Below are 14,157 nucleotides of genomic sequence, written 5' to 3' on the forward strand. Positions count from 1 at the left end.
ACTTCTCCTTTTTCTTTTCTGATTTTATTGATTTGGACCCTGTTTTTTTCTTGATGAGTCTGGCTAAAGATTTATCTATTTTGTTTATCTTTTCAAAGAACCAGTGTTTAGTTTCATTGATCTTTTCTATCTTTTTTTTGTCTCTATTTTATTTATTTCTGCTCTGATCTTTATGATTTCTTTCCTTCTACTAACTTTGGGTTTTGTTTGTTCTTTCTCTAGTTGCTCTGGGTGTAAGGCTAGGTTGTTCATTTGAGATTTTTCTTGTTTTCTGAGGTAAGCTTGTATCACTGTAAAGTTCCCTCTTAGAACTGCTTTTGCTGGGTCCCATAGGTTTTGGATTGTTGTGTTTTCATTTTCATTTGTGTCTATGTATTTTTTGATTTCCTCTTTGATTTCTTCAGTGATCCATTGGTTGTTTAGTATTATATTGTTTAGCCTCCATGTGTTTGTGGTTTTTTGCAGTTTTTTTCCTTGTAGTTGATTTCTGGTCTCATAGTGTTGTGGTTGGAAAAGATGCTTGATATAATTTCAGTTTTCTTAAATTTACCGAGGCTTGTTTTGTGGCCTAGTGTGTGATCTATCCTGGAGAATGTTCCATGTGCACTTGAAACGAATGTGTATTCTGCTGCTTTTGGATGGAGTGCTATATAAATATTAAGTCCATTTGGTCTGATGGGTTATTTAAGGTCTGTGTTTCCTTATTGATTTTCTGTCTGGATGATCTTTCCATTGATGTAAGTGGGGTTGTTAAAGTCCCCTACTATTATTGTGTTACTGTTGATTTCTCTTTTTATGTTTGTTAATATTTGCCTTATAAATTGAGGAGCTCCTATGTTGTGTGTATATATATTTATATTTGTTATATCTTCCTCTTGGATTGATCCCTTGATCATTTTGTAGTGTCCTTCTTTGTCTCTTGTAACAGTCTTTATTTTAAAGTCCATTTTATCTAAGTATTGCTACTCTAGCTTTCTTTTGATTTCCATTTGAGTGGAATACCTTTTTCCATCCCCTCACTTTCGGTCTGTATGTGTCTCTAGATCTGAAGTGAGCCTCTTGTAGGCAGCATGTATATGGGTCTTGTCTTTTTTTTTTTTTTTTTTGTGGTACATGGGCCTCTCACTGTTGTGGCCTCTCCCGCCGCGGAGCGCAGGCCCTGAACGCACAGGCACAGCAGCCATGGCTCACGGGCCCAGCTGCTCCGTGGCATGCGGGATCCTCCCAGACCGGGGCACGAACCCGCGTCCCCCGCATCGGCAGGTGGACTCCTAACCACTGCGCCACCAGGGAAGCCCAAGGGGTCTTGTCTTTTTAATCCATTCAGCCAGTCTGTCTTTTGGCTGGCACATTTAGTCTGTTTACATTTACAGTAATTATCCATATGTATGTTCTTATTGCCATTTTGTTTATTGTTTTGGATTTGTTTTTGTAGGTCTTTTTTCCCCTTATTTTGTTCTCTTGTGATTTGATGACTATCTTTAGTGTAATGTTTAGATTCCTTTTTCTTTTTTATTAATCTATTATAGATTTTTGGTTTGTGGTTTCCATAAGGTTTTTGTATAGCAGTCTGTATATAAACGTGATTGTTTTAAGTTGCCGACCTCTTAATTTCAAATGCATTTTAAATACCCTGCATTTGTACTCTCCTCCCCTCATGATTACTGTTTTTGATATACTTTACATCTAATTGTTTTGTGTACCCCTTACCTTACTGTGGATACAGATGATTTTACTGCTTATGTCTTTTAATCTCTCTACTAGTTTTGTGTGTGGATGATTATCTACTTTTACTGTATAAACTGTACCTTTACCAGTGAGCTTTTTTCCTTCTCTAATTTTCTTGTATCTAGTTGTGGACTTTTCTTTTTCACCTAGAGCAGTTCCTTTAACATTTGTTGTAAAGCTGGTTTGGTGGTGCTGAATTCTTTTAGCTTTTGCTTGTCTGTAAAGCTTTTCATTTCTCCATCAAATCTGAACGAGAACCTTGCTGGGTAGAGTATTCTTGGTTGTAGGTTTTTCATCACTTTAAATATATTGTGTCACTCCCTTCTGGCCTGCAGAGTTTCTGCTGAAAAATCAGCTGATAGCCTTATGGGACTTCCCTTGTATGTTATTTGTTGATTTTCCCTTGCTGCTTTCAATATTCCCTCTTTAATTTTTGTCATTTTGGTCCTGAAGACTCTGGGGCTGATGCCCACCACGGGCAGGTGCAGCCAGGTCCTGGGGTTAGTTTAGTGCTGGTCTACTGGCAGGCAGAGCTGGTTCCTGGAGTCTGGCTGCAAGGTCCAAGGATCCCAGAGCTCCTTTCAGATCATTGGTTGGTGGGGGGTGGGGGGGGGTTTGCGGTTCCTGACACAGTTGGGTATGAGGTCTGGGGTGTCCTCAAGGTTGTGTTGTCCTGCTAAGTGGGCCAGGCCAGGGCCTAGCTGGTCCCAGGGTAGGGTCTAGACTGATGGGTGGGGCTGTGTCCCAGCCCAGTTAGTTGTTTGGCCTGAGGCGTCCCTGCACTGGTGCCTGCAGGGTGGGGTCAGGTCTCGTGCTAATGAGCCAAGATGTCAGCTGCCAGCACAGTGTTCATGCATTTGAGTGTTCCCCAGTATGTCTGCCACCAGTGTTGTGTGTCCCCAGGGCAAGCTGCAACTAGGTCTCCTCCTCCCACCCCCCCACAAATCCAGGAGACTTTCCAAGACCAGCAGGTAGGTCTGGCCCAGGCTCCTATCAAATTACTGCTTTTGCCCTGAGTCCTGGTGCATGTGAGATTTTGTGTGCCCTTTAAGAGTGAAGTCTCTATTTACCCCACTCCTGTGGGGCTCCTGCAGTTAAGCCCTGCTGGCCTTCGAAGCCAAATGCTCTGGGGGCTTGTCTTCCTGGTGCCAGAGCCCTGGGGAGCCTGTGGGGCCCAAGGCTCTCACTCCTGTGGGAGAACCTCTGCATTATAATTATTCTCCAGTATGTGGGTTGCCCACACAGGGGGTATGGGATTTGATTATATAGCAAGTCTGCCTCTCCTACCCATCTAGTTGTGGTTTCTTCTTTATGTCTTTAGCTGTAGAAGATCTTTTCTGGTAGTTTCCAGTCTTTTTCATCAATGATTGTTCTGCAGATTGTTGTGATTTTGGTGTGCTCGTGAGAGGAGGTGAGCTCAGGGTCTTTCTACTCTGCCATCTTGGCGGCTTTCCCTGAGATCAGGGTATTTTGATCCCTGGCTCCCTTTCTGAAGCCCACAGCACCTGTCTGGAAGCCCCCTCCACAAGCCGCCTCCTTTCCCACTCCCCTCAGGCGACACCAGCCCAGGGCTAGCTTCCCTACTTGCTGCCAAGACCTTTGTAAGTATTCTACTTATTAAACTTAAATTCTCCCGTTTGGAGTGTGCCATCTACTTCATGCTGGGATCATAACTGATACAAATAAGCATTGATCCACAGAGATAATAAATAAGAGGACTGCTGACCTCTTGGTGGTTAGCAAAGTTTAAAAAGGGGCTGAATTAGCCCAGGCAAAGCATTACTGTCTAAAATCCCAGCCCAAACCTTCCTTCAGGAAACCTGCCCTTCTGCCTCTGTGAACGTTGCCCCATCTCCGGATGGTTTTAGCCCTTTCGGGTTCAAAGCCCTAGGCCTCTGCATGTCAGGCTGGGAGCACTCCGAGATTGGTTTGGCATGTGTTTTGGAGAGTAACTTGGATCCAGCAGTGGGGAGATCTTCTGCTGAAAGTCACAGGATATGGAATGTGAATCATTGATTTTTCCAGTGTGTCTCTAACATGACCCTTTTATTACTCGACTCATAGCTGGTACATGTGTTTTAGGAAAAATGAGTGTTATGGAAAATCTGTGTCCCCTCAAAATCCATATGTTGATGTCCTAATGCTCCATGGTGAGTATTTGGAGATGGGCCTTTGGGAGATAATTAGGGTAAGATGGGGTCATGGGGGTGGGACCCTCATAATGGGATTAGTGCCGTTATAAGAAGAGAAGCCAGAGAGCTTGATGCTCCCTCACCCTCTGCAGACACACACCACAGAGAGGTCATGTGAGCACACAGCAAGACAGCAGCCACCAACGAGCCAAGCCAGGAGAAAAGGGCCTTAGAATGAAACCTACCTTGCTGGCACCTTGATCTTGGACTTCCCAGGACCTCCAGAACTGTGAGAAATAAATTTGTTGTTTAAGCCACCCAGTATTCTGTTATGGCAGCCTAAGACAAACATGTACTTTTTTGTCCTATAAAAGTAATCCAGTTTGGCGGTCCTTCCTCTCTTACCAATTTCTGTTTTGGTAATTCTTCCTTACAGCCCACTTTAACATTAAAGACGATGGGGGCTTTATGGCTGAAATTCAAGCTTTAAAGGCCTGGCTGAACTTGGAAATGAGCAAATTTTCTCAATTTTGCCAAATGAAAAAATCCCTTTAGCTATGGATGCTGAGAAGGCCGGGCCTTTGGTTCTATCCTAAATGGAAGTGGGAAGGTGCTCACAGAATGATGCCAAGCACCAGCAGCTGTACAGTTTCCATTTTATTTTGTGTGTTTTTTATAGGATATAAATAATGACAAAAATTACAAAATTTATAACTGGAAGCCCAAGCATATTTACATGTTTCCTTTTCAGCAAAGCTACTATTTACTTTGCTCCTATACAGTTTCTTTTTGGTACCATATTTTAGGGTTATTTTACTCTCAGTTTACTACATACATATCAACAGTGAATAGGCAAAATATATACAAGGAACTGTTCAGTTCAAGTAATTTAATATTGTATTAAAATTCTCCAACACTGAACTAAAACCATATACATTTGTTAGTTTGAAATAAAATTTAGTTGTCTTTCTTTAAAACTCACCAACTGATGAATGTAACTGATAATCTCAGGTTTAAAATAATATTGGTTAATTAAAAAAAAATTAAGACAATCCCACAATTTATCAATATCGCTTATTATAATGAACTCCAAAATGATTCACAATATGATTGGTTAGAACAATATACATTAAAATGTTATTATTTTTTCTATAATGATATTGGTACTGTTTATATAATTTGATTCTACATAAATATACATTATGGTATCATACAAATACTCCACAGAGACATTAAAAAAATTAAAATACCTTAATGAAATGTAAGTAAATTTTATTTAATCAAAGAGTAAGCAAACATTTATTTATTTTATTTCAAGAAAAGAGTTTTATTACTTTGGAATCTCTATTTTTTTTTGTATTTGTGTTTTTCTAGAAAAAAAAATTTTTTTTTGCAATAGAATTTTATTAACACCTTTCTCAAACAAACAAACAAGGTTTCCATGACAGAAATCTTGACAGCAGGAGCCCTAGATTTTTTTAGCATGTTTTTTAAAACCGTGAAGTTTAAAAAAAAAAAAAAAAAAAAAAAATCTTTGCAGGCTTTTGGCTGTGTCAGCACTTTCGGTAAGATGCCAGCCTGCTTGCCCAAATCTCCTGCTCTAGTGAGCGTCTCTGGTATAGTACTTTGCAACGCCCAAGCCAGTCCTCTTGGTAGTAGCAGTAGAAATTTAGTTATTTGAAATGAAAGCAAAACATCCCTCACAACTAACCTAGTTTTCTTATCCATGTGTTTGTTAGTGAAACATTCTTTTAATAAAAATATTTAATACAAGACACATTTTTCTGTGCATAATAAATTCCTCTGTTTGTTTTAAATCATTAAGTTTTTGAATCAATCCATAGATGTAAAGGTTTTCTTTATCTGACATAGTTGCTTACATATAAAATCCATAAATATAGAAATTGGGAAATAGGAGTTCCTGGCAATCAGGGGTACTTTCTGTCCTTTTGCCTGAAACGATACTCAGTGAGATAATGATTTTACAGATGCTTTCTGGGGGTAGTTCTCTTCTCATTCTACCTTGAAAACTGCTGACAGTGAAAAATAAACCCAAGATTTTTATACTTTTAGGCAGTATTAGAGATCCCCTGTATTTTTTTTCTTAAGGTATTATCCCCAAATACAGCAAAGCAAGTGTTGGGGCAAAGTCACTAGAAATACCTTGGGTGGTAGCAGGGAGGGGAGTCGGGAGAGTGAGCCACAAATCTCAACTCATTTCTCTCAGGGGTTACGGCTGGAAAGTCTTGGTTGCACTTTCTGTCACTGGTGCAGAAAGAACGTCCCCAGGAATGGCCAGTGGCCTTTCGCCCGTGACAAGGCCACACAAACAGCAGTCTTCCTCCTGCGCTGGGTGGAAAGCCTGCTCCGGGACTGCTCGGCGTGCAAGGCACCGCGAGGACGGGAGGACGGTGAGTATCAGAAAATCGTGGTCTCATACTTGGTATTTATTCCCCTCTTGGCTTCTTGTCCCGGCTCCACAATCCACGGCAGATTGGCCAGAGTCTTTTGCTCAGATGGGTCTATCTGCTTTAAAACAGAAAGGCTGATGCCCGTTATACGGTACCTGCCTGGGGTTGCACGCATGCATCCTAACGCTGCCTGGAAACCAGCACTGTGCTCTGGCAGGACCTCAGGATGTTGGGGGGTGAGAGTCATCTGTTCGTTCTTCTGATACACATTTACTGCAAGGCACTGGGTGGGGGGGGGGATGGTGAGTGAGACATGGCCCTTGCTCTTGAAGGCACACAGGTGGGGAGCAGACGTAGGAATACTTAGAAGTGAGATTTGAGGGGGAAGAGGGTGCTCTGTGGGCACTCAGGAAGGCCACTGACCCCATGTCGGGAGCCAGGGGGGCTTCCTAGAGAAGGTGAACGAGGCTATGTCCTGCCTGCCTCTCCAGCCTCCAGTGGTTTCCATTACAGTCAGAATAAACCTAGAGTCCTCGAGGTGACCCAGAGTGGCCCTGTCCGCCTGCCTTTCTACGCTCCAGCCACACCGGCCTCCCTGCTGCTCCCTGTACACCAAGCCCCAGCCCAGAGCCTCTGTGCTCATCACCTCTCTGCCTGAATACTCTCCAGACATCTGCCTGCTTTATGCCCTAATGTCAATCAGGGTGCAGTTCAGACATCACCTCCTCACCAGTTCACCCCAAGCAAAATAGCACCTCAACTTTTCTGCTCTCCTCTACTGCTCGATTCTTTATACTCCTTTTGCCACATACATCATGTTTATTTGTTCATCCTCCACTACAATGTATGCTTATGAAGGTGGGATTCTGTCTGTTCTGTTTACTCCTGTTTCCCTCAAACTCAGAAAAGCTCCCGGCAACCCACTAAACAGTAGGCACCCAATAAATACTTGACATTATTTAAAAATTAATTAAGGTAATGTCTAAACGGAGAGCTGGAGGAGAAGCAAGAGTTTCCTGGTAAAGGCAGGAGGTTTGGGGCAGCATGTGCAAGGTCCCCGAGGTTAGGGAGAGAGGCCGTCTGAGGGCTTGCAGTCAGGTCGCCGAGGGGGACCTGGCTTGGAGACACTGAGGGTGAAGAGGTGAGTGGGTCCAGGTCAGGGTGAGCCTTGAACCACACTGAGCTGTAAAACGTCAACACCATTTCAGCCCCTGTGTGTACAAGGTTAAACAGGCCCTTTCTGGGTGAGGCTTGAGTTCTGAGCTCTCACGGGGGGCCTGGGGCAGTTCTCCACCAGATTGCTGCCTCTTTCTGTGGTGTTTCCATGTCTGGCCCTGGCCACCTGCTCTGCTCAGGAAACCGGGACAAGGGAGCTGCCTGAAGAGTGCGGGGTCTGTGCCCGTCGGCCACCTGCAATTTGACTGTATCTCCACAAGGCTGTGAGGAGGACCCCACATGTCTAATCATGGGCTGTTTCTCAAAAATAAACTACTGGGGCCGAGGGAAATGGAACACAGACAGCTGTTGAGGGGGATGGGATCTTGGGGCAGTTAAAGGACAGCAGTATTATTCACTGTATGTTTCATATTTTTCAGTGAAGTCCTCTAAATGAATATTCTGAGCTCTTATGGCACACACCCTTTGTGCTCATCTGGAAGAAGTCTGTGGGGACCAGACAAGTCAGATGGAGGTCCCTGCCACGAACAGATTTATGCAGCCCACACGGGAATGAATACAGTAGTCTAAGAGCTAATCCCCCAAATGTTCTGAAAATTCCTGGACATTTAACTTGCTTTTCTTGTGGGATAAGATAGATAGACAATAAATAAACAGGAGAAGCCAGGAGAAGCCTCTTGGTGTAGCTGGGCCCTGGATGACAAGCCAGACTCAGCCATGCAGAAACAAGGGGGAGACAAAGCCAGGTGGAGGGAACAGGGGGCACAGAGGCCTTAGGTGGGAGTGAGCTTTGTTTCCAGGAAGAGGAAGGCCTGAGTGTCAGAGGGGAGTGTGGTGGGAAATTGGGGCAGTGATACCATGATCCGATCTGTTTTAAGGAGGTCACCCTGGTTGCCGGGTGGAGGAGGGGAGTTTTTAGGAGATGTAGGTATGGGAGTATTTTGGAGATTACTGGTGGTGACGGATGGGAAGAGTGACAGAGGAAATGGAGAGGAGCGGACGGATCTGAGAGATGTTTTAGGGGCTGAACAGATAGAATCTGCTTGTGGGGTGGACACAGGTGAGAGGAAGACAGAAATCAAGGGTGTCTTCTAGATTTATGGCTTGAGCAACATGGTGAATGGTTATGCCGTTTACTGAGCTGGGAGAGACTGAGAGAGAAGCAACTTTGCGGAGAGATCGAGAATTCTGTTCTGGATACACTAAGTTTCAGATGTGTGCTAAGCCTCGAAGGAGAAATGAGGGAGAAATTGAACCTGTAAGTCTGCCGTTCTGGGAGTGCTTCAGGATTGGGAGCCCGCGGGGCTGGGAGGTGCTGAGGCGGGAGGACGGGGGGTCAGAAGGAAAGTCAGAGGAGGCGTGCAGTTACTGGTGACGATCAGCGATGAGGGAGTGAACGGTGAGGTGGGGGAAGAGGTCGGAGAGGTGGGCTGTCCAGGAGCAGAGGGGCCCGACGCGGGCAGGATCATCCCCATGGATGTTGAAGTTGCCAAGAATGGAGACAGGAGTAGAGGCCAAAGAGAAGCTCGTGAACAAGAAGCCACATGGTCACTAAGGGTGGTGCCTCTGCAAACATTAAAAACCCTACAGTTCCCCACGACTCTGGGGACAGGGCTCGGCGGGGAGGAGGAGAGTCACAGGCGGAAGGATACGTGGGCTGAGTGATGCCTCCGAGGATGCCTGCTGCCCTGAGTCCCAGAGTTTCTAGGATGCCATACGGCAGCAGAAACCAGACAGGAGGCTTCCAGCTTCTGGGTATTGCTACCACCAGAGGAGGCCGCTTTGAAGTCATGAAAGTCTGTTAGGACAGGATGTGTGCAGAGCGTGTGGGAGGGAAGGGGGGAAATTTCTGGAGGGAGGCAGATGCCGGGGAGGAGGGGCGGTACCTTCTGAACAGTCCTCACTCTGCAGGAAGCCTGTGCCTAGGCCTCCTTGTCAGGCCCGCGTACAGCCTGCGCCTCCAGCCTCCTCTAGCTGGGTACCAGGGATGCCCTCCCCGTGAGCCTCTGCCACCCTCTCTGCTGCCCAGCGGCTTGCGAGAGGCTTGCCCCCTAGAGGGATGGCAGCCGGGGCCTCAGGGATCCTTTTTCCCAAGATCACCTGGACCTTGAGGAAAGACTCCCCCGGGAGGCCAGCAGCACCCAGTCCCCTCACAGGCTGCTGCAAGGGACCAAAGAAGTGGAATTTTCTTGGGAGCCTCCAAGTTCAGGCAGATGGTCCCCAAGCCTTTGCAGGAACTGGGCTGAGAGGAGGACAGACACATGCCAGGATGAGGCCGAGGGAAGGACCAGAAGGGCAGGCCCTGGATTCTTGCCAGCCCCCATGGCACCAAGGATCCCTCCCCTCCAGTTCAAGGTTTTCAGAACATCTGTGTCTTTTCTACTTACCACCGACTTGCGAATGCTGACTCGGGGCTTGGGGATGGGCTTGGAGGGCTTGTTTTCAAAGCTTTCTGGAAGCGTGGAGGAATGCCCCCCTTTCCTGGCTTGCAGCGCGAGCTGGTAAGCAACTTCAAATGCCTGTCCCAGCGTTAGGATGATCTCGTAGGCTAAATTCTGCAAGAGAAATGAGAAAGCATTTATGACAGCATCTTCCAGATCAGAACAGAGTGGCTGAGGAACACCGAGGGGGTGAACCGGCAAGGACCCTGAACTGCTCCACCTGATGTGGCAGCGAGCCAGGGGAAATCTGACAAACAGGACACTCTGGGTCCAATTTAGGGTCTGTACGAGGCATCAGTTACTGATGCGATGCACTTGCTTACAGCCACCTAAGGAGCCTGCACTGGGACCCCGGAGCCCGCTCCATCCGGGGTGGCTGCTTTGCTCCCAGGTCTCGGAAGGGAAGGGGCCCCTCAGCCTGGGAGGAGGATCTGACACACTCCACAGGAGGTGTTCCTGAGAAGCTGGGGTCTTTTTACCTCCAACATCTGTAATTCAGTGAACATCTCTGAGACAATCAATCAAAATCTAATTTAGGCAGAGGGGAGAGGCATTAGTCATGCTGGTGTTGCGTCTCACACAGCAGCGAGCATGCAAACAGAGCCAATTATCCATCTATTTCTTGAGGCGTTTTCTCTCCCTGTTGGTCCACTCCATATTTTATCATCAAATCAGCAAGAGACAGGAGATCCTGTCAGGCTCGAATGCCATGCCAAGCAGTGTCTGGGAGAGAAGTTCTTTCCTTCGGACCTTCAGTCACTCCCCTCAGGACGTCTAGCTTCTCGTCTCCAGATTCGTACTTCATTTCTGCCTTCTCTTCTGAGCACAGTCCCACCCTGGCTGCTCTCACTGAGAAAACAGGACATCGTCTGACCCCACAGAAGCAGGGTCTCGACAAGACCCTGAGGTCACAGCGCATCAAAGAGCTGGATGCCTGTGGGTCACAGAGAGCTTTCTTACAACCACTGCATCAGCTGAGAGCCGGCGTGGTCCGTCCCAAGTTTCCATGCTCATGAACGCCCCCTAGAAAGTCTATGTGGTTTTTTCCTCAAAACCACAGAAACTGCTTTTGCTGATGTTTCACCCCTGCTCCCTCCTTCCCAGTCAAGCACACAGAACATCTTGATTCCCATGATTCTGGGGAGATCCGCTGAGGACCGTTCTCACTTGACGAAGATGGAGGGAGACGCGACATGGCTGTCAGGGCTCGTGTGGAAGAGGCCCACGGGTCTCCAGACGGACCAGATTTCAGATCCACACCGGACTGCCTGGTTTTAGGCCCAAGCCCGAGCGGAAACGCCTCTGAGTGTGAGAAATGGTCTGACAGAGGATGTGCCTTCTCCTCTGAGCTACTTGTTAAGAAGCCGTGGCCCCTCAAGACAGACGTGTGCTTACTGGAGACCCAGCCTCGCACAGCCAGCTGAGCACTTCCTGCAAGGAGCTCGGGGCCCGAGTTTGCCTCCAAGCATGCGTCAGACTAAGAAATTACTAACGCACCGACAAGTGACAGTAGAGGGCTGGCGGACAGCTCCGGCCGTGGCTGCGCCAGGAGGGCTGAACCCTCAGTGCCTACGCCTGGCACTCGCGTCACCACGTGTTGCCCGTTGCCTGGTGTGCAAAGGGTCCCATGGAAAGGGGGCCTGGGGCTTTGGGCTTTGGCTGTCCCCATGAAGTCCGGACTCTTGTCCACAGGTGCTGTGGAGACGGTGGCTGTCCATCTGTCAGGGACACGTAGCAGATATTCATGCTCTGGGTGGGCAACTGGACTAAGGGAAAGATGGCAGATGCAGCGGTTCTGTAACGTGTTGCTTTTTGATGCCGGAACAAAGGTGCTTAATGAGTGTGAATTCCTTTATCGTTAACCTAGAAACAAGTTCCTGAAAGTGAGATTTACTTAAAAGTTCCAGTGCCTTCGAATGAAAGCCAAAGATGCTCATTTGAGCAGGTGAGATTTTCACAAGATTTTGATGGGAAGGCTAAAGGTTTTTGGAAGCTTCTGGGTTAGAAGCTCTGCCCTCCTTTCATTGTAAAGAAGTTCCTGGTGTTAGGAAACTGCTGAGATAAGACACAGAGACCAGACCAGACTGTGAGGTTTCCTGGCAAGCAGCTTTTCCTAGTTTGGCTTGCATTCTTTCTCCATGACGTCTTGCTTCTCGTTTCATGTAGAATGCTGCATTTTAAGAGTTCTTTTATGATCTGTAAAGAGTTGGACATTGTTACCTTTCCTACACTTTCTGTCACCTCGGTGTTTGAGGCTTCAATTCTGGAGGCCAGTGGCAGCCCACAAGGAGCAGCTGGTTGCTGATGGGACTTTGCACGCAGAGTCCTGTGTTACCAAAGTACCAGGGCCCTTGAGGGCACAGATCCTCATCAGATGGGACCTGAGGACACACGTTTGAATGGGAAGGAGGGTTCATTTCTCCAGCCTCTCCTTAGTAATATCCCCACTACTTAAAATGGGAGGAGAGTTACTGGGAGAGCACAAGACACTATAGGAAAGGGCCAAAAATGATACCGTAATCTGATCAGAGAGTCTTAGGTGACAAGCCCTTGCTTCCTTTGAGCCAGGCTTGCTGACCCCAGAGATGCTGCCTGGCACTGAAGAGCCAGGGACGCTGCTCAGAAAGCCTGAAAGCCGACTTAGTTTCTGCTTACAACATATCATCGTCTTCACAACTGTGGGAGGCCAGGGCCAGAGACTGTGCCTGGCACACAGTAGGCACACAATCACAATAGAGGCTTGTTTGCTGAGTGAATGAATGTATATCTAAAGGGCAAGCTGGAGTAATAACACTACTAGTTATCATTACAGGTAGTATGGCTACCATTAAGTGAGGACTTCGCAGATGTTAGGCACTGTACCAAGCACTAGATTTATCTCATTTAAGTCTTACCACGATCATCTGTAGTAGAATATCATTATCCTTATTTTATAGATGAGGAAATTGAGGCTCAGAGAGGTTAAGTAATTTATCTGGCATCACAGAGCTAGAAAGTTACAGAGCAGTGGTATGAACTGATATTCATGACTCAAAAGTCTGTTCTTAAGAACTCTAATTCAAAAAGATACATGCACCCCAATGTTCAAAGCAGCACTATTTACAATACCCAAGACATGGAACATGGAAGCAACCTAAATGTCCATCGACAGATGAATGGATAAAGAAGATGTGGGGTGTGTGTGTGTGTGTGTGTGTGTGTGTGTGTATAATGGAATATTAGTCATAAAAAAGAATGAAATAATTCCATTTGGAGAAACATGTATGGACCTAGAGATAATGATATTAAGTGAAGTAATTCAGAGAAAGACAAATATCATATGATATCACTTACATGTGGAATCTTAAAAAATGATACAATTGAACTTATTTAAAAAACAGAAATAGACTCACAGATATAGAAAACTTAAGGTTACCAAAACGGGGCTTCCCTGGTGGCACAGTGGTTGAGAACCCTCTTGCCAGTGCACGGGACATGCATGGGTTTAAGCCGTGGTCTGGGAAGATCCCACATGCTGCAGAGCAACTAAGCCCGTATAATGGAATATTTATTAGTCATAAAAAAGAATGAAATAATTCCATTTGGAGGAACATGTATGGACCTAGAGATAATGATATTAAGTGAAGTAATTCAGAGAAAGACAAATATCATATGATATCACTTACATGTGGAATCTTAAAAAATGATACAATTGAACTTATTTAAAAAACAGAAATAGACTCACAGATATAGAAAACTTAAGGTTACCAAAACGGGGCTTCCCTGGTGGCACAGTGGTTGAGAACCCTCTTGCCAGTGCACGGGACATGCATGGGTTTAAGCCGTGGTCTGGGAAGATCCCACATGCTGCAGAGCAACTAAGCCCGTGTGTCACAACTACTGAAGCCCACGCACCTAGAGCCTGTGCTCCGCAACAAGAGAAGCCACCGCAATGAGAAGCCCATGCACCACAACGAAGAGTAGCCCCCGCTCGCCACAAGTAAAGAAGGCCCGCACGCAGCAGCAAAGACCCAACACAGCCAAAAATAAACAAATTAATTAATTTAAAAAAATTACCAAAGGGGAAGGGGGGAGGGATAAATTAGGAGTTTGAGATTAACAGATACACACTACTATAGATAAGACAGAAAAACAAGGTCCTATTATATAGCACAGGGAACTATATTCAACATCTTGTAATAACCTATAATGGAAAAGAACCTGAAAAAGAATATTATATACGTGTGTGTGTGTGTGTGTGTGTGTGTGTGTGTGTGTGTGTGTGTGTGT

The 14,157-nt window shown here is 46.1% G+C and overlaps 2 protein-coding genes across 19 annotated transcripts in view; one reads left to right on the top strand and one right to left on the bottom strand.

Annotated features, from left to right (window-relative positions):
* The window catches only part of APAF1 (apoptotic peptidase activating factor 1), a 122,808-nt gene extending 116,663 nt beyond the window's left edge, over positions 1 to 6,145 (top strand). The window contains exon 28 of the transcript XR_003680114.1: positions 6,088 to 6,145. The gene's annotated coding sequence lies outside the window, so the exon portion shown is untranslated. The remainder of the gene's footprint in view (positions 1 to 6,087) is intronic.
* ANKS1B (ankyrin repeat and sterile alpha motif domain containing 1B) overlaps positions 5,965 to 14,157 on the bottom strand; it is a 1,202,038-nt gene continuing 1,193,845 nt past the window's right edge. For 8 of the 18 annotated variants that reach the window (XM_024127226.1, XM_024127224.1, XM_024127222.1 and 5 more), the window contains 2 exons: positions 9,835 to 10,002; positions 6,279 to 6,389 (listed from right to left, as the gene is read on the bottom strand). In XM_024127226.1, the coding sequence (XP_023982994.1) occupies positions 6,279 to 6,389; positions 9,835 to 10,002 (279 nt within the window). Of the gene's footprint in view, positions 6,390 to 9,414; positions 10,003 to 14,157 lie in introns of those variants that run through there. The other 10 variants (XM_024127225.1, XM_024127223.1, XM_024127235.1 and 7 more) reach the window with 3 other exon arrangements.

This window comes from Physeter macrocephalus, chromosome 6 (genome assembly GCF_002837175.3).
Source record: "Physeter macrocephalus isolate SW-GA chromosome 6, ASM283717v5, whole genome shotgun sequence".
Taxonomy (NCBI): domain Eukaryota; kingdom Metazoa; phylum Chordata; class Mammalia; order Artiodactyla; family Physeteridae; genus Physeter; species Physeter macrocephalus.